Here is a 25,200-nt window from a genome sequence, read left to right as displayed (position 1 = left end):
CACGAACGCGTTTCAAGACACATACCGAATCTCATTGCTTCATTCTGCTTTCATATTCTATCAATTGGAACACCTACTAATTAATATGTTAAGATTGTTTCTTTGATATTATAACTAACCTGTGGTGGTATTACGTCGGTGCTGTTGACACCAGCCTCCCAAAGGCAGATTCAAAGACCTTGCCTGCCCAAACGGCGAACATGGCAACTACTATCGACCCAGTGCTCCGCAGCCGGGTTTTGAAGGTCGTCTTCATTTCTCTTCTACTAGATCTTGTATGTCCCTACCACAGTGTTTAGGTTTGAGCAAAGGCTAAGTGCTGCGCTAGATATCTTTCACCTTCATCCTTCCTCTCTTTCCTCGATTACTGGAGTTCTACCGCTCCTTGGAACCAACCGACATCGAATCATCTCCCACCGTTTTAACGAGCGTTTTGCGTTCCCTTAATTCGTACAAGAACGCATTCTCCCGCCCCATCGACTCTCGCTATGATATCGTGATACTCGGCGGGGCACTTGGCTCTCTGTTTTCAGGCCTTCAGGCAGTCGCTGCTCCCATCATCGGGGCCTTGTCTGATAAGTACGGGAGGAGGAAAGCCCTGCTAATCAGCATGTGCGGAAATATTGCGAGCGTACTGTTATGGCTTCTGGCCACCGATTTTAGAACCTTCTTACTGAGTAGGGTTGTTGGAGGGTTGAGTGAAGGCAATGTGCAGATCGCAACTGCAATAGCCACGGATATTAGTGACGGCAAGCAGAGAGGTGCGACAATGGCCTTGGTGGGTGCCTGTTTTTGTATAGCTTTTACTTTTGGTCCAGCTCTTGGCGCCTATCTCAGCACCATATCGCTTGTGGCCGCAAATCCATTCGCAGCAGCGGCCGGCTTCTCACTTTTCCTCATCGTGGTCGAAACGGTCTACCTTTTTTTCTATCTCCCGGAGACGCTCCCGGCTATTACGACGGATACAACTCCAACCACAGGCTCTTTGTCAAAGCCAAAGGGAACTCCAGAGGGGCCAATCCGCACCAACTCGCATCTCCTCCTCAACAGCACTCATCTTATGTTTATCCTTGTCTTCTCTGGCATGGAATTCTCTCTTCCCTTTATGACGCATGACCTATTTCACTACAGCGCCGGTTCTAATGGTCGCTTACTTGGTTACATTGGCCTCATCGCTTCTATCCTTCAGGGCGGCGTCACTCGGCGACTCCCTCCACTCGTTTGCGTGCGCCTTGGGGTGGTATCATGTCTTATTGCTTTCGTTATTCTCTCGACCACTACCACTGTTGTTGGATTATATGCTGCATCTACATTATTGGCAGTGACGACGGCGACTGTAGTGACAGGACTCAACGCCCTATGCAGTTTTGAAGCCGGTGAAGGTGAGAGAGGTGGGAAATTGGGAAATTTAAGGAGCTGGGGTCAGATTGGGCGTGCGATCGGGCCATTGGCATTCTGCAGTCTTTACTGGTGGGCAGGCAGAAATATTGCGTACCAGAGTGGTGCTGTGGCAATGATGGTAGTGGTTGGGTTTGTTTTTGTGGGATTGAAAGACCCAAGGAAACAGGGGACGTTGACTGGTTTGAAGGAGAAAAAAGATATATAAAGAGACGAAACTCTGTAGGATATTTAGTTCTGTGACAGAGACTGCATATCATGACCATTGCATTGAGTTTCCTTCTTATGTCCTGTAATTACTTGGTACCCCTGACAAGACTTAACTCTCAAAACACGATTGCTACTTTTATTGATAAAATAGCAAATTTGCAACACTACCATTAGACATCTTGTCCATCTTTAAATCCATAGTCCTTATACTCATGGAAACGCAATTAGATCTAGAATCTGTTGGGAAAAGACTTGCCAAATTGCCATTGCACTTCAACAAGAAGTGCAGTGGCAACAAGAATAATCTACGGGCCTACGTACGCTATTTGTAGCCCTAGGGAAACCCCTAAAGTCCGAACAAGCCGAGCTTCCTGGGCTTAGCAGAGGGCTAGACAATTCCCCCAGGAAAAAATTGTCATTTTGGGCCCGTACATAACACACAGGAATGTTCGTTTCCCCAACAGAGGATGACGGGCCGGAATATCCATGTAAATAATATTTGCCTAATATTTAAGGCCTGTAGGCTACCACTGCCTCGGCACGACCCTTTATCCTGGTATTCGCTCTCTCATTATGATGCATCTCCACGACATAACCGTCATTTCATGCTACTGTTACTTCTGCCATCCCGAAGGTGAGATTTATACGCATCTTCAATCTGATGGCCACGAGGGATTTATACGATAGCGCTCTTGCGCCTACCGCCTCACCCTCGATCTCCGTGTCGCTTCCTCCTACTCCACCACGTTCAACATCTGACCCTACAGATACGCACGCTTCGGAAACTACGCCTCCTCAGCCTTCAGTTATGCAGTCCCAGCTACCCGAGGGCGTCGACGCGAACTCACCTTCACTCCTGTCTATGCTCAAATCCGTTCCCAACCATTTACATGCCAACCTGCCTATGCCACATGAATGGCCATCTCTCTACTCTGGCTTCGTTCTCAAAAATGCGTCCTCTGTTGCGCAAATCGAATCGGCGCTCCGTAGCCTCACTTACATCATCCCCGGCCGGTTCCGCGATGCTGAGATTGCCTCGGAATCTCTTCATTCCTCTATCCAACTGCTCTCACTCTATCACGACTCACTATTAGCTCGCGCCGTTGCAAGATTACCTGGCATGCCGCATGTCGATAACCCCCATAATCGGTACACGAAATACTGGACAGGAAAGTCGAAGGTATATACGAGGGTTGCGTTGGTACTCCAATGCGCGCAGTATACGGAGCTGTTGTGGGAGATGACCGCGAAACGACGCGGGGAGAAAGTCCGATGGCGAGTTGTGGTGCTCATAGAAGCGCTGAAGGCTCTCTGCCGACTGTTCCTCTTGCGCATAACTGGCGGGCGCATGGTTGTCCCACCGTTACCCGACCGGGAGCCGATCCCAGAGGAGCCCACAGATGACAACGAGTTGGAGTATGGGGAGGACGAGTGTTTCGTCAAAGAGGAGAAGAAGCCAAAGGAGTGGTCAATGCCGCGGACTGGTCTAACTCTCCCGGCTCTACCGAGCCCCAGTGATATCAGCAGCTTTCTCATGCGAAAAGTGCTGACCGCTGATGATATCAAGCCCGCCACGACTCTCCTGTCACGTATCTCTGGAACGGCACATCTCGCTGAGGTTCTCCATATCCTTCGACCAGTACTATACGCCATCGCCATGTCACGAAACAAGGACAAGAAGAGCTGGCGGCCATGGCTTTTTGCGATCGCCATTGAACTCTCTGCGAGGCAGTTGCGAGCTGAGAGAGGGCGTAATGGAACGCGAGAGACAGCGCTGGAGAAAGAAGAGTGGAATAGGAGAGGGCGGGCTATGGGTTGGTGGACGTTGAGAGGCGCGTTCTATGAGAATGTGACGAAAGGCTGGGTGCAAAGCTTGGTGGGTGCTAAGTACATGCCGGGCTTGGTGGGTGGTATTCTGGAGGATTATGCATTTTTATGGGAGGAGTATCATTTCGCATCTGATGATATGTAAAAGTCTGAAGGGATGACGTATTAATACGAGGAAACGGCAAGAGTTGGAAGCACGTCAACGCAAACTTGCATTATTGCACAGTCTCGAGACACGGTGCAGCAAATTGAAGATAACAAGCTTGTTATATTGTCAAGGCGTATGGGGTGGTGGAGTCGGTAAAACATCCACCTTTTGGGCGATTTCCTGAGGCGTTTGGTTTTTCTGTACATTATTTGATATCGTTATGTAGCATTGCAACAGTGTCATAGAACAATTATAATAGCTAAACCGAAACAAAGGCAGGCTTTAGACAGTACAAGACAAGCTATCTGTAAAGCGTATAATGAGTCCAGCTTTCGCAAATTGGTCTAATAAGACAATTCCTCAAACACCTCCCATCATGTCCATTCCATCCTCAAGTTTGGGGTATGGTCAACAGTCAAACCCTAGTCAAACCCTCTTCCGTTCCGCTGCCCTCATAAACTCTGCTACCTCGTCTAATAACGTCACGCATTCGTCCGGGTTTGCTACCCACAATGTAGTAGCAACCCTTCTCGCGCGGAAATCGTTTGCGCCATTCGCTGACAGGAACTGGTCGCCAACATGCATCGTTCTCTTCCCCTCAATACTCCTACCAAGCCTATCCCCAAAATATTTTTGGCAGACTAGGACTCCCCAGCTCTTGTCCCCAATATCAACAAAGACGTCGTTGCCACCGTTAAAAGCACAGAAGGGGAGAGTCTTTGAGACAGGGGACATCTCAAGAATCTTCTGCACAACAAGTACTGTCTCCTCCAGGGACTCGCGTGGAAACTTAGCACCCTGAATAGTGGGTACGATTCCGACTGCCCGTTCTTTCCGGATAACAAGGGCAGAGAGGGAGAGATGGGTGATGCATTCATTGAGGGCGGCTTCGGATTTATCGAGCAGCGCTTGAATGACGGGCTCCGACCAGGTGAGCATATCATCGAGGATCCAGGAACGGCGTGGGACCCATTCAAGTAAATGAGGCGAAGAGATGGAATACTCGAAGAGGAAGTTTGATTCGCCCCCTAGACTTGTTAGAAGGTCACAGGGAGGGTCACAGATAACAAGAGCACTTACCCATGACAACGAGATTATGTTTTTGTTCGATAGTGAGAACTTTGGAGTCTCTGATGGCTTCAAGAAGACCATATAAGCGTTCAAAGTAGCGTTCGGCCTCCGTGTAGCCAGCTGCCGTGACAATACCAACCTTTGTGTTTCGGCTCATGAGGTCTAAAATGCCAAACTTAACAACTGTATGGGCTATATGACTCTGGAGCAACCGTATAACTGACTAACCTATGATTCGCGTGATGACAGGATTATCCGGTTCCAGGCTCTTCCCGTCATCATACAGAGTCACATCGCCATCGAACGTAGCCAAATCTAAGGCGCCGGCTGCTGCAACCCCCATGATCTGAGCGGTATTTAGGATAAGGCGGATGTCGTTAAACGAGGGCGGCACAAAGCGTCTTGATGAGATGAATCGTAGGCTATCCTGGTATCTGAATGCCTCTGCCAAAGGGAGTCGAGTAAAAAAGTTACCAATGCTAGGAACCAGAAGCTTGAGCTTTGATTGGTGTTGCAGGCCCTCATCTTGGTGGTTGACTGGACAGTGGTTAGAGGCATAAGCTCATGAATAACACATATCGGGTCGACGAGTGACAAGGGTATATAGACATACTGTGATCATCTATCATTTCCTCGACATCTTTCATAATCTCGGCATAACGCCTGCAGGCTTCAGCTGCCATGTCGGCCACGGTGCCTCGTGCTTCGAAGACACCCGTAGGCTGTGAGCGCAGCACAAATGGAACAGCTAGGAGGCCCTTTATCCATTCTGGTCAGAGGTAAGCGAAGGTCACTCATGGGGGATTGACATTGGTGCAAGATAATATGAGGAAGCCTGTGAAGAGAAATGACGCGGAGCAATATGGAATGGCCGAAGAATAAAATAAAGCCAACACTGGCGGCTTGCTCTCACCTATAAACTGGTCCCTTCTATGGGTCTTGAGGGCATCTATAAGGTTGGATAGCTTTAGCACACTCGACCAGCGACTCACGTGCTCTCTCGCTGTGATCGTCAACTGAAGGGAGGAGCCAGAACATACACTCAACTCGGTATCTAGTGGTCATATTGGCGCTCCCGTTACGGTTATTTGGGTTATATCGAAGTAAAGAGCGACAGATCCAGCAGTATCCGCAGAAATTGGCTGAGACGGGTCAGAGCGAGTGGGCACTGTGAGTTGGCAGTTTGTCCTGTGTTGGAGAGCACAGTAGTACACAGTGTGCGACCTGTGTGATAGTGCAAGGGTAAGCACGACACTGTAAGGTTGAGTATAATTGTGACTGTAAGGCAGAGTATGATACTGTAAGGTGGGTATGGCACTGTAAGGTAGGTATGATACAATACAGTACAGTACTAAGTGCGATAGAGTGACAGAGTGGTAAGTGTGAGTAAGTGCAATGCGATAGATGGCCCCTGTACCTGTCGCTGCTTTTACGCGGTTGTTTGTTTGGCTATTTAGCGACAGACGCGGTCTTTCCCTTTCTCTTTCTGGTAATATCGCGGACCGGCGGCACGGCAAGCCACGTGACTCCATGATGGTAGTTCTATGCGCGATGTATGGAGAGACAGTATAAGATTAGTTAGTATACACACAGTCTGCTCACAGTAAGTAGGGGTTCCGAGGTATGAGATATCTATATGCAAGGATTTTAGATATAAATTCAGTAATATCCTGTATCTTTTTATCTCAGCAACCCAGAAAGTATTCTACATCTATACACTCCGCCAATCTTCCCGAGTATATCACGAAGCACCATGCTTGGGGTTTCGACCAACCAAAGGCGGGGTTCATGATCTCACCCTTCCAGACCCAGTTCCAGATCTGGTTTGCAAAGGCACTCGGGGCCAAGAGAAGTATGCAAGTCTAATATATCTTGTCGTACAACTACACACTCTCTGTCCCACCAGCCCATAGTCTCTATTCCTCACGTAGGAGCAAACTTTAGCGTTGATATCTCGATATTCCAATCTGACGGTCTTAAAAACGACAGTGCTAACTTATACCAGTCCTCGAGATTGGTTGCTACATCTCGGAAAAGCCAAGGGATTTTCCGAAGCATTCGGTCCAGATGGTCACGTCACAACTCTCGAGTTCGACCCGGAATACGCCCAAATGCCACCCCTAAAGAGCTTTCAACTGAAAAGGGGGGAAGAGCCGAGCAGTTGGTCGCTCTGGATAGGTTCAACAAGGACCTTGTTCAGAACGAGCGACTCTCAAGTCTGAGACCTTCCTGCTCCCACTATTCGACGGGCTGGGAATGGGGAGGCTGAAGGATTAGTAAGGCTACGAGTATAGTTAATACTGTAGCCTACCCATCTCGAGCAAAGTCTCGCCAGAAATATAGTTACACCAACATCTTTATCTACCTCTCATTGGTGTCGTTCTCCGATTTAGTCGCTTGCACCAAATTCAAACGTGATGTAGCTACAATTATAAACGAATTTCATCACTGATGAGTTGACAAATGTTCAAATGATAACTTTAGACTACATGCCGGACTAAAGCACCAGACAAACAAGAGCGCTATCTGTGGCTTCTAGGTCGACACACCATCAGAACAAGCTTGTACTCGTTTTCTATGAGCTACCAATCCGGCCATCTCAAGCTCTTGTACCAGCTTCACCCCTTGAGCAATTCTCTTTAGACAGTTCCAAACAACGAACCAAGGTCCATCAAGTATCGAGATATCTCGACACCATTTGCTTTCGGTATCCTCAGCCTTCCTTTTCAGGTAATGGTGACTCTGAATCCTTCCCATGCCAGATTGCCTTCTCTCCAGACGATAGCCCTGGCTAGCATCAGTTGGTCAACTGCGAGCCATAGTTGTCGCAATGGCGAATCCAAGCTATCCACCCGTTTTTCTCAGACCTTTCTACATTGCCCAGGACCGTGACAGGCTCAATAACTATTCGGATACGTTGTGACATCTTCTTCCGTGCGCTATTTAGGTGGCCCAAAGCCTTTAGTTGTTGCTTTCTTGCCTTTTCAAGCGTCGTGTCTTGGGCCTTGTTGGCCTTGGTTTGGGCCTTGTTAGGCTGTAGTGCTGTCCTAGATACTTTGGAATGTGCTGCAACTTCCTCAGCAGTAGCATCGATTCCCTCACCATCAGCTACGGGCCCAGCATTTGCCACTCTAGCTTCGAGTCCCCATGTGTCGGATAAGTGGTCGACATGTCCTCCGTGGTATAGATCCATGAACTCCATGCCGACGCCTTCCTCTGGTATATCGACCCTCACAAGGAGACCCTTAGGGCGAAACAGATTGTTCTGGGATGCTCGAACATATTCGAAAACCTTAGAATGCGATTTTTGGAAGTCGAGTTTCTCGGATTTCGCGCCACGCCCACCAAACGTAAGTACCAGGCGAATTGGAGTCTTCTTCTTCTTCTTATTACGCTGGGGGCTAATAAGCGAGGCCAGATGAGCTGTAAATTTATTCCAGTCTTCCTCGAGTATCTCATAAGCAGCAAGCCCAGGCGGGTAAGGGAAGCCGTCGGCTACTCGACTCTGCGAAGGGACTTGAATACCAGTCTGGTATGGTTTTGCGGCGGATGATGGAACGATCGCTGAAAGGAGCGTGGTTCTGGTGTGTATGTCTTCAGTAATAGGCAGTGCTGCGGACTTTTTCTGCGAATAAGATCCCCCAAGAGGCTCATTTGGATGGGAGCTCTCTTCAATATCTGCCACGACTGGGGATGTTTCGATTTCTGAAGACTCAACTACCTGCTTAGATACCTTAGCTGTAGGTGCTTCTGATGGTTTGGTACCCGGCGGCGTCAGTCCCACAGTCCTGGCCTCTTCCTTGTGTCTCACGACTGGGATATCAGGGGTCTCTTGAATGCCGTCGATGGCGCCTGGGATAGATGGCACAGGCGCTGTTACTAGCACCGCTGCTGCGGTTAAACTTCTGGACAATTTGGAAGGGAAAGCAGTTCCAGTTTCGGGCTTTGGTGTGGCGTTTCTCGTCATGATATGTACGACGGTGTCTACTGCTTCTTGTTCTGGTGAAGTAAAACGCGGCAGCTCTGCGTCGCTATCCTGTGCAAAGATTTAGTTTCACGGTCTCTTTGAATATAGATTTGCAGTGCAACTGGCTGATGTTCGGCGCCAGTATGCATTACGTACTGAATGAGGATTTGGGTGGATAATAATGTAGACGGTCGACATCAGACCTATCCTCAGACTAGGGAGCAGGTTTCTGCGTCTTTGGCCCTATTTGTTGAGGAAATGGATTGTAAAGTACCTGCCAATGGTGATGTGAACAGGATACAGATAATAATATAGTAATTTAGGAGAGCTGTGCGTGAGATACTTAGGTGTACGATCTGCGTAATGAATGAAGATAAAGATCAAGACGAAGGAGAGTTGACTCGAGAAAGAGAAAAAGAGGAAGCGGCTTTGAAAGATGCAGAAAGTCCCATCGGGTTGGGAGGCACGAATGGCGGGTTGACCATTGGACCTTCCTTGAAATTTTGGTGATGTAGCTATCTAACTACGACACACGGAGGATGTACCAGTGAGTTATTGTTCGTTTCATGTGCCATCAAAATCATAAATCCCCCAAACTGCCATAATTACGACCCAGGACTCCTTCGCTATGTTAAATGAGGCTGTACCATCTCCCAACGATCTTTATCTTCTCTCCCTGTCCGGCTGTGCCCTGCTTCGGCTACAACTGCGATCGCTGCTGTAGCTGCTGTAACTCGAACTTCTCCTCCGAGCCCCATTACGGTCTTCGTTATCTCGCTTCCCACCGCCCCTCCTTGGGGATCTTGACCTGGATGAGTAGGTTTTGGAATGGCTCCTACGCGCCCTTGGCGAACGAGACCTGGATAGTGACCGTGGTCGATAGGTATCTGACGGAGCACCTCTGTTGTAATTTCTGTTTGGGGATCGACGCCTTGGTGGTGGTGGGCCTCGAGCGTCCATTCGTGCTCGTGGTTCAATATTTGCGCCGCCCCGTCTTGCCAGTGGCGGTGCTGGTGAGAACTTGCGTCTCGGAATGACAATAGACACGCTTATCACAGCCCCATCCAATTGCGCTTCATGCATATGGGCAATGGCCTGGTCAGCGTCGGCTTCAACCGCGTATAGAAGGTAAGCAGTGCCACGGTTTGTACCGACTGTACGGGTTAGAAAGGTCCTATTGAGAGCTGACACTGCTTACATTGTCTGTTCATTGGCATATCCATATCGATAATCTCGCCAAAGCTCCCGAATAGCTCTCTGAGGTGGTTCTCATTTATGTTTTTAGTGAGCCTCTCAACCACGATCTGGAACTGGTCAGTAACAACTTCGTTCGTAGCACGCGACAGCGTATTGTAGGACCCAGATAAAGGCTAAGTGCGGATTTCATACCTTTGTGCTTTTCACATCTGGACTTGGGCTACGTGATATGGTCCTGGTGGCTCTGCGGCCTCCATTTCGATCATATGAGGGGGGGCGTGAGCGGCGGGGTGATATAGATCGCCGATGCAAGGGTGGTGGAGAGCGAGAATTGTCCAGACGAGGTGAAAGAGAGCGCATGCGTTCGCGCCCACGAGATAAAGAACGCGGAGGCATCGCAGGTCGAAAACTGGATGCTTTTGGACGAATTGCTTTATAAAATAATCGGAGAGTAAGGTCGTACACAAGGTTGATGTGTAAGGGTTGTTTGTGTGTTGTATATTGCGTATTGTGTTTTGCCAATTGAATGCGATGTGAAGTTAACGGGCGCGGCTGTGGATTGATTGAGCCTTGGAGTTTGAGTTGAACTGAACGAACGCGTCAGAAACGCCAAGCTCAGATTTAATTGCTCGCTTATCTGGAACTAACGTAGGTCATGGCGTAACGGGGGTAATGGCGTAACGGGGGGTAGTGGGGTTGGAAACACCCCACCACTAGCAACTCTATGGCTCTAGGCCTTTCTTCTTTAGGGCCGATGTAGTCAGTCCTTCTGCTACGAGCGTCAGCTGACTTGTAGGTTTGAGGAGGAGATTTCTAAGTTTGCTCTTGAGTTTGATAGCAAACTGAGTGCAACGAATGTCAGTATGACACTGTTGTTCAACTCAACTTGATGACTTATACTACCGCTGCAAGTGATATCATACACTTCAACATTGAAGGATCGACCTACCCTATATAGGTATAGACAGATCATAAGAATCTCATATACTTCACCACAACTAAGGTTTTAAACTGCAGACAAGTCTAATAGGCAGAGACACTCATAGCATACATGTAATGGTGGGTGCACCAGATATGAGAATCTAGCCACCCAAGGAAGGGATGAATTTACTAAGACAACACACTGTCTTAGGAAACAGAGCCAAAGGGTTGTAGCTTAGACTATTCCACAACGCAGCAATCAGGTGTATGATGTGGTGAAGTGGTTTAGACAAGTTGCAACAAATGTTGAGTCTGAGAACTCAGGGATAAGTCAAAGGTTAGCACCTCACTGACTTTTCAGAAACAAGGAGTAACAAGATCAATGCTTGGAAGCTTGGAAAAGACGTGGAAGTATGTGCTAGTCAATTTACTGTATTGCCTGCTTGCCCTTTCTTAAGGAAAGGGCAATCCTATTTATGCCAAAGGAGTGTAGTTCTCTCATTTTCCATGACTTTCCATGACTAACCAGGCTTGGTAACTGTAGTCGACGTAAGAGAATCCCATAGAACCATCTCCTAGGTTCCTAGCCTATAGGAAGTGAAAAGGAGGTCCAAGGTCAGAGTACCTATAGACAAATTATGTCATAACTTAACCAATCTTGTGGGTAACTAAGGAGCGATGACGTGTAATGAATCATAGAGGGTTGTAGAAGCTTCTAGAGCTATCGTTCATGTTCCTAGGCCTCTAGTTGGTAGAGATATGCCATGTGGTAGTATTGGCCCACCCCCTTAAGGAGGAGATATTCTTAATAACTTGTTCAATGAGTGTCCAAATAATATGCTGTGATGTATGTAGCATAAACAGATGTAGTAGAAGAGTTTGCAGCAATCGTTGAGTAGTATTGCTTCTGTTGTTGGTGTGATAAGCCAAGATATGTATGGTGACTTGTAGGTTTGAGGAGGAGATTTCTAAGTTTGCTCTTGAGTTTGATAGCAAACTGAGTGCAACAAATGTCAGTATGACAATACAACTTCACGATTACATATCGCAAGGGCTCTAAGAATTGGCTTATCACACCAACAACAAGAGCAATACTACTCAACGATTGCTGCAAACTCTTCTACTACATCTGTTTATGCTACATACATCACGGCATATCATTTGGACACTCATTGAACAAGTTATTAAGAAAATCTCCTCCTTAAGGGGGTGGGCCAATACTACCACATGGCATATCTCTACCAACTAGAGGCCTAGGAACATGACCGATAGCTCTAGAAGCTTCTACAACCCTCTATCATTCATTACACATTATTGCTCCTTAGTTACCCACAAGATTGGTTAAGTTATGACATAATTTGTCTATAGGTACTCTGACCTTGGACCTCCTTTTCACTTCCTATAGGCTAGGAACCTAGGAGATGGTTCTATGGGATTCTCTTACGTCGACTACAGTTACCAAGCCTGGTTAGTCATGGAAAGTCATGGAAAATGAGAGAACTACACTCCTTTGGCATAAATAGGATTGCCCTTTCCTTAAGAAAGGGCAAGCAGGCAATACAGTAAATTGACTAGCACATACTTCCACGTCTTTTCCAAGCTTCCAAGCATTGATCTTGTTACTCCTTGTTTCTGAAAAGTCAGTGAGGTGCTAACCTTTGACTTATCCCTGAGTTCTCAGACTCAACATTTGTACAACTTGTCTAAACCACTCCACTACATCATACATTTGATTGCTGCATTGTGGAATAGTCTAAGCTACAACCCTTTGGCTCTGTTTCCTAAGACAGTGTGTTGTCTTAGTAAATATCATCCCTTCCTTGGGTGGCTAGATTCTCACATCTGGTGCACCCACCATTACAGCTTATTCACTAGTGACCTGTACCTGCTACACGAATTGGCTGTGGATCGTACCTCTAGAATATTTCCCTAACGTTCTATTCTGTAGTTTTGAATGAACATGATAAAGACGGTTGTAAATATCTGTATTTCCTACCTTTTGAACTGCCTGTTGCTATATATAAGCAATAGTTAATTAAGGCTGAGATTCTAAGCATTTGCTTAATATCTACATATGATGCATTCATAAATACATAAAGAGTAATAATTACAGAGCGTAGTAGCACTGAGATTTCTGCCATATTTGAGTCTGCTATACTCGAGTAGTAGGTGCTGCTTTGTTGATTCTCATATTCTAGGTACCTAGGTACATAGTGATCTGTCAATTCCCTACGTTCTAATTAGCCGTGGTGCACGGACCCTACAGAGACTTTTGGGCAGCACGATCGCTTAAAGGGTCTCTGGCTTTGACGAACTAAAAAAAATCCCCAAAAGGCCAAAAGAAATGCCCACATTCAGAGTCGAACTGAAGACCTCGGCATAACGAGGTATCACGTGACCATGAATCGTACTAGTGCCGCGCTCTACCAACTGAGCTATGGGGGCTCATAGTTATTATCGGCGCACATGATATGACTCTTATGCATCGGACAAAAGGGACCCCTTCCCCCTTCCAACCCTTCCAACGGCATTTGTAAATCCCATGCTTCGGTTACAGGGTCATAAACTTGCTTTTTGGACTTCAAAACATCATTGCCACCCTGTCTGTCGTCCATTCTTTGACCTCTATTTTTTGTAGTTCTTTTATCTAACTTCACTTCTCATTCCCTGCCCCGATCCATCTCTATCATTATTATCACGGAGGCCTAGATACCGAATCGGGCTGACTAAAAGGTACAAAGGCAGGATTCGCACGTGATAAAGCCAGAGCTGGAGCGCGACGCCAACAATGAATTGAGCTGAGCTGAGCTTCTGGCGTGTGTTGGGACCAGCATGTGGCGCATACCATTTGTGTCCAGGCTCAACCTGTAAGTCTTCTGGCTGTGGAGGAAATCGGTGAACAAGCGCTGATAAGGAGGTAGGAGCGAGTATGTAGCACTCGTCGTCTCCTTCATGTTGGTTGGGCTAGAAGCACTTATTCGAGTCCTCACTCTTGCACTGCGTAGGATACCTCCCCAGGCTCCTGTACAAGTTCTCCATGGCTAATACTTTATAGCCACGAGTATAATAGCCCTGTGTTATCGAGCGTCGAAACGACTGTTCCACTATACTACGTCCACAGCAGCAAAGAAGTCGGTGTCCAGGCAAAGCTGTATGTACCCCATATCCCCTTGGTAATTATAGGACTGACATTATTGCTACAGCCCGGTCAAGTGCCATCCGTGATGCTTCCGATTTTGTCGACTTATGCGCACTGTCAGGCTACCTGGCAGAAGAGCATGTAGTACAGACTTCAGATGGATACTTGCTTGGGCTCCACAGACTTGGCTGGGAACGAGGAGAGGAGGGTGTCAGGGTCAATTCGTCAAAAGGCGGCATAAAAAAACCGGTGGTATATTTACATCATGGGCTACTTATGAATAGCGAAGTATGGGTGTGTCTGACCGACGAAGAACGCTGTCTGCCATTCCACCTTGTGGAAAAGGGGTACGATGTTTGGGTATGTCTATCCTACTTGTTGATATAGTCTTGGGATTTACTGACCGTTTATAGTTTGGAAACAACCGTGGGAACAAATATTCCAAGAAATCCATCCATCACCCTCCGATAGCAATGGCATTTTGGGATTTCTCAATGGATGAATTTGCTTTTCATGACATCCCCGATAGTATCGACTACATCCTCTCTACGACCTACCAACCGTCGCTGTCATATATTGGATTCTCGCAAGGCACAGCACAGGCTTTTGCAACACTGTCAATACACCCAAAATTGAACGACAAAGTCAACGTGTTCATAGCGCTCGCACCGGCAATGTCCCCAGCAGGATTACGGAACGGCATTGTTGACTCGCTGATGAAAGCTTCTCCCGAGGTTCTGTTCCTCCTTTTTGGCCGTCGCTCCATCCTGAGTTCAACGACAATGTGGCAGTCTATCCTGTACCCTCCAATATTTGTGCGTGTCATCGACACCTCCCTGGCCTTCCTTTTCGGCTGGTACGGCAAAAACATCTCCATGGCTCAGAAGCTCGCGGCCTACCCCCATCTCTACTCCTTCACCAGCACCAAGAGTGTAGTCCACTGGTTCCAAATCATCCGCACCGCTTCCTTCCAGCTCTACGACGACGATGTCCAACCCCCACTCCGCCTCGGCAGCGTCAGCAAATATACCAAGGTCGCCCGCTTTCCAACCCGCAACATCAAGACCCCCGTCGTCCTTGTCTACGGTGGCTCCGACTCCCTAGTTGACATCAACGTCATGTTGAAGCAGCTCCCCGCCCACACCGTGGCCACCGAAATCCCACACTTCGAGCATCTCGATCTCCTATGGGCCCGCGATGTTGACACTCTCGTCTTCCCGCACGTCATAGACGCTCTCGAAAGCTTCTCTGACTCTGGGCATACTGAAGAGCACTTTGCCAAGCACCGTGCCGCACGCCATGCGTCCCTTGGGCCGGGAGCGCGGCGCCCTCATAACCCAACGGAGTCGACCTCCAAGTCTCTGGGCAGCAGCTATGCTGATGTAGCAGCTGTTAATGTAGCAGCTGTTACTCCCGACATTGACGACGATAATCTTGTCTCGGATGGACCGCGTCGGAATACCGAGGGCGCGATGCCTTCTCTTGCGAGTAGTAGGAAGAGAAGGGGGCGTTCCGGGAGCGAGAGGATTGAATACGACTCAACCTCGTCGTCTGAGATTGCATATGTCACAACTGCCCGTGCTACGGAAGATGAGAAGTGAGGTGGTGGATTGTTTGCGGGTGTGTGGGGATACATATGAGATCAACCTGATGGATCGCTTGTATATTTTGGATAAGATGCACGTACATATATATGTGTTAGATATTGTTCCCAATGGCAGGAGCGTGGGATCCCCCACGTGCGTTCATGGGACATGTCTACTACATTACTACATCGTCGGTCTCGCCGTCTCTGATCTGTGTCTAATCGTCATCGACGTCATCTGACCATGAAATCCAACGCCGTCAACGCCGTCAACGCCGTCAACAACCATCCCACACATCCCACAGCGATCAGTCCTAAATTACTACTTTAGTCGACCCGATGAGCAAATCCATCCGCCCAAATCCCCCAAAACGACCCAACGATCGATCCCCGATGAGCCTCACTGGTTCCGCGGATGTATGTATAGTAAGAGTAAGTGGTATGGTCCTTATTACCATACTACTACTTCGTACTTTACACCAATATGCACGTGTACTACATAACTGCCACTTTACTAGCTAGACTCGTGCACTGTAAAGATGTAACCGCCGCTTCTCCATTTCCCCATTTCCCCATTTCCCCATTTCCCCATTTCCCCATTTCCCCATTTCCCCATTTCCCCATTTCCCCATTTCCCCATTTCCCCATTTCCCCATTTCCCCATTTCCCCATTTCCCCATTTCCCCATTTCCCCATTTCCCCATTTCCCCATTTCCCCATTTCCCCATTTCCCCAAACATCATCTTTCCAACTACCTACCTACCTACCTATTTACTACCTACCTACCCCTAACCCAGAACCACTAAAAAATCCCCTGCCCCACCGATACCGACACCACAGACACCACCAACCCCACCAAAACTGCGAGTCTTTTACAGGGCATATTCCTTGTCGCTGCTAATCGACCCTCACTACTCAATCTCGACGTTGTTGCCACGATTATGGCTGCGGCCGCGATCACACAAGCTGGCGCCCGCTTCCCTGGCATCGCCGCTCTCTTCGAGAAATCTTCCATCTCCTGGAGCACCTCGGTCGATGCAAGCCGCAAAAAGGACGCCGTCGCCAACATGTTCTTGTCCAATGCGGCCACTCGCAACCCGCCCGGCGATCTGACCAACGGTTTAGTGGAGAAGCATCTCGGTGGTAGTTCCAAGACGCTGCGTCTTCAGGACTTCAAGTTGTTGAGGATCCTCGGGACGGGGACATTCGCGCGGGTTTGGCTGGTCAAACTCGCTCACCCAATGCAGGGAGCCGAGGACCGGGTGTTCGCATTGAAGGTCCTACGGAAAACTGAGGGTGAGCAGCCGCCCTTCCGTCTTTCTTTGCGGGTCTCACGTCGGACAACGCTGACATTGTGCTACAGTAATCAAGCTCAAGCAAGTTGATCACGTCAACCACGAACGGGCCATCCTGGCTGATATTGCCGGTTATCCCTTTATAACTACATTAATTACCACTTTTATGGACTCGGAATGTCTGTACATGCTTGTAAGCTGCAGTTCCCTGGTCGCATCAATACCCACATGTCGCTAACTCTCTTCCTCCCCAGCTGGATTACTGCCCTGGCGGCGAAATATTCAGCTACCTACGACGCCAGCGCCGCTTCCCCGAACACGTCTCACGCTTCTACCTCGCTGAGATCGTCCTGATCCTCGAGTTCCTGCATGAGCGCGAAGGCGTCGCCTACCGCGACCTCAAGCCCGAGAACATCCTCCTCGACGCCGCGGGACACGTCAAGCTCGTTGATTTCGGCTTCGCGAAGCGCGTGCGCGATAGTACGCCCTCCTTTCCTTACCGTCCCATTCTCTCTTCCTCAAAACGGGTCATGCGGCGGTTGACCCGAAGCACGGTGGACGCGGATACTTATTATGGTGGTGGGTTGGCGCAGTCGGCGCTCGGATGGCTATATAGTCGTAGTGTTGTTGTTGACAGCTGCTAACTTGTGGAAATAGGGGAAACATACACACTCTGCGGAACTCCCGAGTACCTCGCTCCCGAAGTCATCCACTCCCAGGGCCATTCGACCGCCGTTGACTGGTGGGCCCTAGGCATCCTGATGTACGAGTTCATCACTGGGTATCCACCATTCTGGCACCAGAACCCGATGGAGATATACAAGCAGTGCGCATCCGTCCCGTCCCCCTCCCCCGATCACGATGCTAACCCACACCAGGATAATCCACAAATCCATCAACTTCCCCTCCCACGACCCCCCCATCTCGAGCGACGCACAGGATCTCATCCTAGCGCTCTGCACAGTCGACCGCTCGCACCGCCTAGGCAACCTCTCCGGCGGCGCCGCGGACGTGAAGTCGCACCCCTTCTTCGCCTCCGTGAACTGGGACGACGTGTACGCGCGCCGCCACGACGGGCCCGTCATCCCCAAGCTGAGCGGCGCGAGCGACGATAGCTGCTTCGAGCGGTACAGCGAGGATGAGGGGCAGGTGGACATTTACACGCAGGAGGCGCGGGAGAAGTGGGATAGTGCGTTTGAGGGGTTCTAATTGAGGGCACGTGGTGGCGATGGGTGGGCGAAAGGTGTATAAATGGGAGGTGGTGGGCTGGAAGGCGTTTTTGGGCGGGGAAGGTGGGGGGGTGCTTGGTGGGATTTGTATAAATATTATGGATGGGTGGGTGGGCATGGGTGGTTTGGTGGGACGGAGAATGCTGCATGGCGGGGATGGGTTTGTATAACAGGCATGCAAGATATGAACAGCAAAGACGGGAGCATTGCTTTCCTTGATTAATAGAATCTGAGTCGACGACTCTTATCATGATTATGAATTCCAGTCTTGCTTCGGAGATGTGACCGCCCTAGATTTATTGGTGTTTCCGATTATTTTATTAATTTATGGTCCATAACAATATAATGCTCTTAAGATATTTTATTGCTATACGGTATATGTGCCACCAACCTTCATTCCTGATATTCCCAAGCCATCGTTCAAGACAAGAAGTCTTACTTTATTATAACAAATCACAAGGCAAAATTCCACAGTAATATTCCTTATAAACCACGTCAACATCTGATAATGGAACTGCCAATAACTTCACCTGTCCATATTAATGCAGCTTTCTATTCTCTTGTACAGAATAATACTGTATCCCACTTTTAATCCCCATATCGGTGTTCCCCCACCGTATGGCCTGCCAGTTGAAAAGATACCCCTCAACCCATCCTTCGAACAATAATTATCTCCCCATCCACAATCCAAACAAATACCCAACCCCAACCACCTCATATACCAGCTACCGTTGTCTCCCGTCTCTAAAACCCGCCATCCGTTTTCTACAAAAACACATTACTATCCTCACTCCCCGCGACCCTCTTCCGGCGACTGCTCAGAAAAAGATCCACCATGCGTCTACTCCCCATAACCTGCCCATTCAACCCCAAACTCCTGCCTCCTACCATTACACCTTCGGCCCCTCCGAGCCCATCAGCCTTTGCCGGTGTCCAGTTCTCCATCTCCGCCACCCTTCCGCCAACAGATGCGAACTTCTTCTCCGCAACCACCTGCACAAATTCGGCCTCCGGGCTCCGCAACTGCGCATTATCGTTCGACGCGCGCCTCCCAATCTTCTTGACAAGCTTGATAGGTGTTTGTGTCTGCACACACCGGAGCGTCGCGCTGGACTGTTTTCGCTGCATTTTTTGTCGTGTATTGGCACTTTCGCGCTGGGAATATGGGGAGTTCCCTGTCGAGGTTCCCATCACATTCGCAGCTGAATTACTTACCACACGCTCTTTTAGGACAGTACTTACGCCCTTCATGCTACATCTCGACGGCACCTGCCTCAACGAGCTATGCATCACCCTTTGGCTCGGTGTAGGCGTGACATTCGGCGCCAGCTGCGAGCTTGATGATAGCTTACTCTTCAGGATTGGTTTTGGCGAGACGTTGGCATCCTCCTGCAATACTTCTAGTGGCTGGTTTGTAATTGTAGTAGCTTTCGGCACCGAAAATGCCGTGTCATCCCCCGAGATCTGCGCCGTCTCTCGAATATGCGCCCCGAATATTTTGGGCATCGTAGGCACGACATGCGGAACGAGGTGGACAGCAGACGTGGCAGCATCCACGTTTTCCTTCGCTCTCTCGAGCTTGGAGACTTGTGCGCTCATCCAAGCTTTCCAATCCGTACTCCCAGTGCTTGCATTAACACGATGTAGTGGTGCCGAAGGGCAGTAAGTAGTACGCTCCACCAATACCGCAGATCCAAGTTTCCGCGGCGTTGAGTCTTCGTTGGCTCGAGGCGACTCTGTCATATCGGGTGGAGTTCGCCCACTTGTAGTTCTGGAATAAATGCTCTCCGTATAGGCAGAATCAATTCCGCCAGCCTCCCGTTTGTCGGTTTCACTATCAGCTAGGCTAAGAGCGGACTTCGCTCGCCGTAGACTGTCAGGCAAGAGCGGACTTGAGTTAGCGGAGGACATTCCCATCTTGGTCATTGTAGAATTTAGATCTGCCTCGGCCATTGCTCGCCTATAGGGGCTAGGCGTGCCTCCGATATTGGTCAGTTCAGTGCGGCCGAAAAATGTAGACCTGGTCTCCCTCGGGCCTCTGCTGACAGTGCCTTGGAGTTCGACAGTTGCCATAGCCTCTTGTGGACTTATTTTGGTCGGCAAACCTCCCATTATGGGTGGTGGATACGCTCTGTAATTTGATTTTCTGGTGATAACTGTAGAGGCAGAAGAGTTGCTGTGTCCACGTTTGTGCCCAACGGAACCACTATCGTTATAGCTTCTTGCAGTGTAAAAAACATCATTGCTTTGGTTCATGTTTTGAAACCTATCTGTCGACGTAGAGAGATTTTCGGAGGAATTGTTAACCCTAATAATGGTAGACTTATACCCCTGGCTGCTCTGTCGACTGTCCACGGAACCACTCCCTGGAACATCGCGCTTGGGTGATCGACACGTCCTCGAGTTCTCCTTTTGCTTCGTCAATTTAGCTTCTGGGCTATTTTCATCAAGCCGCCTCATTAAAGCTGAGTATACACGTGCGCTATCAACCTGCCCAACAAAAGGCGGAGGATGTCCACGTGTGCTTCCAGGGGGATTGAAATCAGGGTATGCCGAATATTGATTTTTGAGGGGCGGACGGTTAAACGAGGATGACGCCTTGTGGGTGCCATTTTCGTTGATTACAGACAACCTCTCCCGTTCTCTTTCCGCAGCTGCATAACGGCTATTGGCCGTCGTGTCGGTGTTTGTCCAGCTCATCACTCTCGACTTACTACTTGCTTCACTGGTTAGGCTCTGCATGCTGCCAGCGATAGATCGTAGTCGATGGGAAGATGGGACCATACGAAGAGATGGCTGCTGAGTAGATACGCTTGAAAGTGTAGCACGACCAGGAGGTGACTCCTCGTAAGCGCTGCTCAATGCCATTGGCGGCCCTATCTGTATCTCATAATCTGTGATATGTGACTTTTGAGCTTGAACTTCTTTATCGGGTATGGCCCCACTCCCATCGCCATTACTCCGTCGAAAAAGGCCTTTCAATTTGTTTTTGAAACTCTTTGAAGCCTGTCGTGCTCTGTTTTTCAGGGTGTCATCCCAGCTCCGATGATAGTTTTGATTTTCGGAAGCGATGGGCATCCCATAACTGTTGGTACTGCTATTGGCGCGAAAGGATCTCCGGAGTGACTTTTCCTCTCTTCTCCTAGCTTTGCTCGAACGGAAGAGGAACGAGGGTTGTTCTCGAAGGCGCTGTTGTTCAACCTGGTGGAGGAACTTGTCTCTTGCAACCTGCACTGCTACATCGTATTCGGGATTTCGGGCTGACCTTGATCTGCCCCCTTGCAGAAAGCCCATAGACTTGGGTGCCCTCAATGCTATGTTGCTCTTTGATCTAAACAGACCATAATTTCTCTGGCCCACAATCGAGCTCTCTGGAGTACCATTGCTGAATAAAGGCCCCTGCGCTGTGGCAGGATGCAACATCGATTTTGATCTTCGTATCTTCCTGTATGAAGATGGAGTCGTCACCACATCGTCTTCGCGCGTGTAATACTCATCGTATGCCGCCAGTGCCGTGGCATAACTCTCAGGCCCAACCTGCCTGAACGACGCCTTCAACGACGAGGATCTGCTCTGAGGCCGATATGCTGAATGCACCGGCGCATCACCTGTGGATTCTTGAGGTCGAGGTGATCCTGTGCTTAATTTTTTCTGCACGGAGTTCTGTTGGATTGTTCTAGTGCCCAATGCAGGTCTCGGAGCAGCCAATGGTCCCGCAAACCGCACACTCTGCTTATGTTTCAATACCCCGCCTCTCGTGCCGTTATCTGTGCGTGGACGTATATTCTCTTCCCGTGGATTTGCGGTGTTGGCCGCAGCTACTGCGCTGCCTGGCCCCATGTCGCCACTCCTCTCCTGAGCTCGCGCAAATGCGTATGTTGCAGCGGCGTAAGCTTGCTGTCGTGATGTCTCAGGATCGATGTGCCGCTGGCTATGGATGGATGCTGCTGATTTCCGTCTTGTGATCCTATTCGACTGGCCACCCCGGGGCATGACGACCTTCCAGTGGAAATGGCGCGCCAACTAACAGCCAAATGAATCAGACTAGAAATGAAACCCGCACCCAGAGAGCAGCAAAAGCAAAGGCATGTGAGAAGTAAGAAGAACAATTAACCAAAATGCAAGACGCAAATGCGTAAGAGCTGCGAGAAGAGAAGAGAGATAGAAAAAGGACGAAGGAAGTCGGACCACGAGCCATGGTCGCAACTTCCTGAAACCGAAAATATTCTAAGGGAAGGAACCAACGGAAGGTTACCTACTACTCTTCTACTTCAGGAAACACCACCCAATATTCATGTGAGCCACAGGGCTATATTCTTTCGAAAGTTGGCGGCATTGCATAACACGTTTTCAGGTCTTGGGAAGTAGTTAACAGAATGTCACACAATGATATATTGTCTATCGTGTGGACCATGTAAAACAAGCCCCCCTTGGCAACCAATGACGATGCAACAATCTGGAGAGCCACAAAGGAAATAAAAGCACCATGCATAACCTCAAATACCACCGATCCAGCTCCCGTCCAACCTAAAAAACCTTAAAACGCGAGAGATAAAACAAGCCTATCCTAGACATATCACATTTATGTACTCGGATTCATAATCTCCTTCGAGATTACTAATCTACGACGACTCCTCAAAGAACTCCTTGAGCTCCCCCTCGACCAAGTCGTGGATCTTGCTCGAGAACTTCTCGATCTTAGAGGCAAGGTGCTTTGATCCCTTGACGATCCTGCCAGAGGCAACGTTGAATTCTGCCTGGATGGCAGCCTCCATATCGGAGATCGTCGATGGCATCTTGGAGTTGCCAGACGAGTGAGGCTTAGCCTTGTAGCCGCCACCCGCAACGATCTCAGTGTAGTTGGATGAGCCACCACCGTTCCAGGCAAGAAGGTTCTGGGTGGAAGATGGAACCTCACCGAGAGCTCCAACGGTCGCAATGCTGAGGAGGTTATCCTTCAACTGCTTTGGTGTGATCTCTGCAACGGCGTAGGCAGAGTCGGCTGCCGGCTGAAGAGAAAGGTAGTATGCCAAGAGGCCGGCAATATGTGGGGAAGCCATGGAGGTACCGGAGATGGTGTTGACGGCATACTTGCTGCCAATCCAGGTGGACAGAATGTTGAGGCCAGGAGCAAAGATGTCATTGCACTTGCCGTAGTTGGAGAAGTACGCGCGGGTGTCGGTGAGCGTGGAGGCACCAACAGTGACGGCAAGATTGGCAGCGGCGGGAGAGTAGTTGCAGGAGTCGGCGTTATCGTTGCCAGCCGCGACAGCAAAGTGGATACCTGCCTTGACGGCACCGTTCACAGCAGCATCGAGAGCCGCATGCTTGCCACCACCAAGAGACATGTTGGCAGTAGAACCCTTGAAGCCCTTCCTCTTGCCAGCCTTGGCCTCCTTGACGTTCCTAATGTGGCTCTCAGCGGCGAACTCGACGCCCTTGATGACATCAGACATCGAGCCCGATCCGTTAGAGCCGAGAACCTTAACACCGTAGACGTGGGCCTTTTTGGCGACACCGTACTTCTTACCAGCAATAGTACCCGAACAGTGAGTGCCGTGTCCATTGCCATCAACGTCCTCGTCGTTTAGAGGAATGGTCTTCCCCCAGAAAGCACGGCCCTCAAAGTCGACGTGGTCGATGAAAGTTCCGGTATCAATAACATAAACATCCACACCTTCGCCACCCTCAGCGGAATAGAAGTACTTGTTGAAGTTGGAGAAGCTTAGGCTGTCTCTGTGGGAGATACGGGCAAGACCCCATGGGGCGTTGCTCTCCGTCTCGTGGCTGGCTCCGCCCAATGCGTGAACAATAGCATCTTTCTCAACGTACTCAACCTATCAATAGTTGTTAGTGAAAGCTCCAAAGTGATCTGATGCGAGGTGCCGAATCCATGCCGATGTACCCCGCACAAGGGAGCGGGTCACGTTGGCACGTAACCCGGGTGCCTTCGAACTTGAACTGGAGGGAAGCGGGGTTTGCACCATCACTTCCCAGGGAACGGACATCGTTCCTGTCCATTCCGACTGATGGAAGTATGATAAGGGACGGCAATGATGGATGGGGAGGGAATGACGTGAGAGCTCTGACTGTTACTTACATCTGGATGCCTTCGGACCTTCTCGATGATCGACTCATCGAAGTGGCCGGAATATCCCAAGAATCCACCGGCAATATTGTATGTGTGCTTGATACCCTCGAAGATATCGGTGGTGATGGGGAGCTGCGAGCGCTTTCGCAGCTCAGCACGGTCAACCTCGGCGGCAACGTGTGCATCCTTGATCCAAAGCTGGTGGTCGACAGCAGCGTCTGCATCAACATGGTCCTTGAAGACCACGATATAGCTGTCGGGCACAGCCTCGGCGTTTACTGATGAGAGGATAGGAGCAGCATCGCTGTGGATGGTCTCTGTGCTGATGGTTGGGGCTGATGATACCAGAGCAGCGAGGGAGACGGCGATAACGGCGGAACGCATGATGACGAGTGGTGCCTTGTGTCGTCTGTGTGAGGTGTCGTGTGTCTACCAGAGACAGGATAGGATATATCAGCGAGACAAGAAGGCGGAATGGATGATGATGAGATTGAGAGTTGGATGCTCCCTTTTGAAGAGGCGAGTGAGTTTGTTTATGAGGGATGGAGAAGGGGAGAAGGTGAGTTGATGATGGGTGACGATGGGTGAAGATGGGTGAAGATGGGTGAAGATGGGTGAAGATGGGGGGGGGGGGGGGTGGGTGTAGGATGGGAGCCAGGTAACTCATTCTGACTACGTACAGTACTCATGACAAGGAAAGGTTGGGGAAGGCGAAGCTGGGCGGGTGGGTACGAAGGGACTAAACCTATTATAGCGAGTGGTCGGGGATGGGGGACAGGGTGTTTAAACCTGATTTGTTATGAAGCGAGGATAGTGGATAGTGGTGGATAGTGGTGGATAGTGGTGGATAGCGAGGACAGGCTAAGCGAAAGGTGGTTTAGCGTAGACTCTTATCGTGTTTGTGGTGATGAGTGGTGGTGAGCGTCTCGTGATACAGACGTGATACGTTTTAGTACTGCCTCGTTTGGTACTGGTGCCTCGTTTAGTACTGGTGACTCGTTTAGTACTGGTGCCTCGTCGACTCATGGGCACATCAACCAATGGCTACAAAGCTCTGTATCTTGTATCTCTGTATCTTGGTATCTCTGTCTCTGTATCTCTGCCTCTGTCTCTGTATCTCTG

The 25,200-nt window shown here is 49.4% G+C and overlaps 10 protein-coding genes and 1 non-coding gene across 11 annotated transcripts; 5 read left to right on the top strand and 6 right to left on the bottom strand.

The window, feature by feature from the left end:
* The first annotated feature begins 28 nt into the window (after window positions 1-28).
* Window positions 29-2,210, top strand: VC83_07100 (uncharacterized protein). The gene is made up of 2 exons (XM_024470678.1): window positions 29-275; window positions 329-2,210. Exons 1-2 carry the CDS (start codon window positions 201-203, stop codon window positions 1,604-1,606), a joined length of 1,353 nt encoding a protein of 450 aa, XP_024322109.1. The 5' UTR covers window positions 29-200; the 3' UTR covers window positions 1,607-2,210.
* Window positions 2,211-2,269: 59 nt separating this feature from the next.
* Window positions 2,270-3,580, top strand: PEX16 (Peroxisomal membrane protein pex16; the record flags this gene model as incomplete). Its single annotated transcript, XM_024470677.1, has 1 exon — window positions 2,270-3,580. One exon carries the CDS (start codon window positions 2,270-2,272, stop codon window positions 3,578-3,580), a length of 1,311 nt encoding a protein of 436 aa, XP_024322189.1.
* A 429-nt stretch (window positions 3,581-4,009) lies between these two features.
* ISN1 (IMP 5'-nucleotidase) lies at window positions 4,010-5,719 on the bottom strand (the record flags this gene model as incomplete). The annotated part of the gene is made up of 6 exons (XM_024470676.1): window positions 4,010-4,611; window positions 4,664-4,816; window positions 4,883-5,191; window positions 5,268-5,423; window positions 5,568-5,603; window positions 5,695-5,719. 6 exons carry the CDS (start codon window positions 5,717-5,719, stop codon window positions 4,010-4,012), a joined length of 1,281 nt encoding a protein of 426 aa, XP_024322190.1.
* Window positions 5,720-6,240: 521 nt separating this feature from the next.
* On the top strand, window positions 6,241-7,042 carry VC83_07097 (uncharacterized protein). The gene is made up of 2 exons (XM_024470675.1): window positions 6,241-6,506; window positions 6,660-7,042. The coding sequence occupies exons 1-2, from the start codon at window positions 6,278-6,280 to the stop codon at window positions 6,776-6,778; spliced, it is 348 nt and encodes a 115-aa protein (XP_024322182.1). The 5' UTR covers window positions 6,241-6,277; the 3' UTR covers window positions 6,779-7,042.
* Window positions 7,037-9,039, bottom strand: VC83_07096 (uncharacterized protein). Its single transcript, XM_024470674.1, has 2 exons — window positions 8,778-9,039; window positions 7,037-8,690 (listed from the first exon to the last, which is right to left on the bottom strand). Exons 1-2 carry the CDS (start codon window positions 8,817-8,819, stop codon window positions 7,452-7,454), a joined length of 1,281 nt encoding a protein of 426 aa, XP_024322183.1. The 5' UTR covers window positions 8,820-9,039; the 3' UTR covers window positions 7,037-7,451.
* Window positions 9,022-10,392, bottom strand: VC83_07095 (uncharacterized protein). Its single transcript, XM_024470673.1, has 3 exons — window positions 10,011-10,392; window positions 9,820-9,925; window positions 9,022-9,775 (listed from the first exon to the last, which is right to left on the bottom strand). Exons 1-3 carry the CDS (start codon window positions 10,212-10,214, stop codon window positions 9,285-9,287), a joined length of 801 nt encoding a protein of 266 aa, XP_024322184.1. The 5' UTR covers window positions 10,215-10,392; the 3' UTR covers window positions 9,022-9,284.
* A 2,692-nt stretch (window positions 10,393-13,084) lies between these two features.
* VC83_07094 lies at window positions 13,085-13,185 on the bottom strand (the record flags this gene model as incomplete). The annotated part of the gene is made up of 1 exon: window positions 13,085-13,185. It is a non-coding gene; the product is annotated as a tRNA-Thr (tRNA).
* Window positions 13,186-13,318: 133 nt separating this feature from the next.
* Window positions 13,319-15,959, top strand: TGL1 (cholesterol esterase). The gene is made up of 5 exons (XM_024470672.1): window positions 13,319-13,606; window positions 13,661-13,740; window positions 13,795-13,890; window positions 13,943-14,238; window positions 14,292-15,959. Exons 1-5 carry the CDS (start codon window positions 13,572-13,574, stop codon window positions 15,477-15,479), a joined length of 1,695 nt encoding a protein of 564 aa, XP_024322185.1. The 5' UTR covers window positions 13,319-13,571; the 3' UTR covers window positions 15,480-15,959.
* Window positions 15,960-16,184: 225 nt separating this feature from the next.
* Window positions 16,185-17,761, top strand: PKA2 (serine/threonine protein kinase, AGC). The gene is made up of 4 exons (XM_024470671.1): window positions 16,185-16,759; window positions 16,827-16,951; window positions 17,013-17,584; window positions 17,637-17,761. Exons 1-3 carry the CDS (start codon window positions 16,405-16,407, stop codon window positions 17,400-17,402), a joined length of 870 nt encoding a protein of 289 aa, XP_024322186.1. The 5' UTR covers window positions 16,185-16,404; the 3' UTR covers window positions 17,403-17,584; window positions 17,637-17,761.
* Window positions 17,762-18,368: 607 nt separating this feature from the next.
* VC83_07091 (uncharacterized protein) lies at window positions 18,369-22,209 on the bottom strand. Its single transcript, XM_024470670.1, has one exon. The coding sequence runs from the start codon at window positions 21,978-21,980 to the stop codon at window positions 18,753-18,755; it is 3,228 nt and encodes a 1,075-aa protein (XP_024322187.1). The 5' UTR covers window positions 21,981-22,209; the 3' UTR covers window positions 18,369-18,752.
* Window positions 22,210-22,256: 47 nt separating this feature from the next.
* SUB8 (serine protease) lies at window positions 22,257-24,673 on the bottom strand. The gene is made up of 2 exons (XM_024470669.1): window positions 24,088-24,673; window positions 22,257-23,824 (listed from the first exon to the last, which is right to left on the bottom strand). Exons 1-2 carry the CDS (start codon window positions 24,460-24,462, stop codon window positions 22,610-22,612), a joined length of 1,590 nt encoding a protein of 529 aa, XP_024322188.1. The 5' UTR covers window positions 24,463-24,673; the 3' UTR covers window positions 22,257-22,609.
* Window positions 24,674-25,200: the final 527 nt, after the last annotated feature.

Source organism: Pseudogymnoascus destructans, assembly GCF_001641265.1.
Source record: "Pseudogymnoascus destructans isolate 20631-21 unplaced genomic scaffold scaffold_17, whole genome shotgun sequence".
Classification (NCBI taxonomy): domain Eukaryota; kingdom Fungi; phylum Ascomycota; class Leotiomycetes; order Thelebolales; family Thelebolaceae; genus Pseudogymnoascus; species Pseudogymnoascus destructans.
This window is presented reverse-complemented; position numbering and strand designations above follow the sequence as displayed.

Coding starts and splice junctions, on each gene's coding strand:
- VC83_07097 (XM_024470675.1), top strand. CDS start 6,278: ATGAGATATCTATATGCAAGGATTTTAGATATAAATTCAGTAATATCC. Junction 6,507..6,659: donor GGCACTCGGGGCCAAGAGAA/GTATGCAAGTCT, acceptor AACTTATACCAG/TCCTCGAGATTGGTTGCTAC.
- VC83_07095 (XM_024470673.1), bottom strand. CDS start 10,214: ATGCCTCCGCGTTCTTTATCTCGTGGGCGCGAACGCATGCGCTCTCTT. Junction 9,926..10,010: donor CAGATGTGAAAAGCACAAAG/GTATGAAATCCG, acceptor GACCAGTTCCAG/ATCGTGGTTGAGAGGCTCAC. Junction 9,776..9,819: donor TATGCCAATGAACAGACAAT/GTAAGCAGTGTC, acceptor TAACCCGTACAG/TCGGTACAAACCGTGGCACT.
- VC83_07096 (XM_024470674.1), bottom strand. CDS start 8,819: ATGTCGACCGTCTACATTATTATCCACCCAAATCCTCATTCA. Junction 8,691..8,777: donor TCCACCCAAATCCTCATTCA/GTACGTAATGCA, acceptor ATCTTTGCACAG/GATAGCGACGCAGAGCTGCC.
- SUB8 (XM_024470669.1), bottom strand. CDS start 24,462: ATGCGTTCCGCCGTTATCGCCGTCTCCCTCGCTGCTCTGGTATCATCA. Junction 23,825..24,087: donor AGGTCCGAAGGCATCCAGAT/GTAAGTAACAGT, acceptor AACTATTGATAG/GTTGAGTACGTTGAGAAAGA.
- VC83_07100 (XM_024470678.1), top strand. CDS start 201: ATGGCAACTACTATCGACCCAGTGCTCCGCAGCCGGGTTTTGAAGGTC. Junction 276..328: donor TTTCTCTTCTACTAGATCTT/GTATGTCCCTAC, acceptor GTGCTGCGCTAG/ATATCTTTCACCTTCATCCT.
- PKA2 (XM_024470671.1), top strand. CDS start 16,405: ATGGCTGCGGCCGCGATCACACAAGCTGGCGCCCGCTTCCCTGGCATC. Junction 16,760..16,826: donor GGTCCTACGGAAAACTGAGG/GTGAGCAGCCGC, acceptor ATTGTGCTACAG/TAATCAAGCTCAAGCAAGTT. Junction 16,952..17,012: donor CGGAATGTCTGTACATGCTT/GTAAGCTGCAGT, acceptor CTTCCTCCCCAG/CTGGATTACTGCCCTGGCGG.
- TGL1 (XM_024470672.1), top strand. CDS start 13,572: ATGTGGCGCATACCATTTGTGTCCAGGCTCAACCT. Junction 13,607..13,660: donor TTTGTGTCCAGGCTCAACCT/GTAAGTCTTCTG, acceptor ATAAGGAGGTAG/GAGCGAGTATGTAGCACTCG. Junction 13,891..13,942: donor GTCGGTGTCCAGGCAAAGCT/GTATGTACCCCA, acceptor TTATTGCTACAG/CCCGGTCAAGTGCCATCCGT.
- VC83_07091 (XM_024470670.1), bottom strand. CDS start 21,980: ATGCCCCGGGGTGGCCAGTCGAATAGGATCACAAGACGGAAATCAGCA.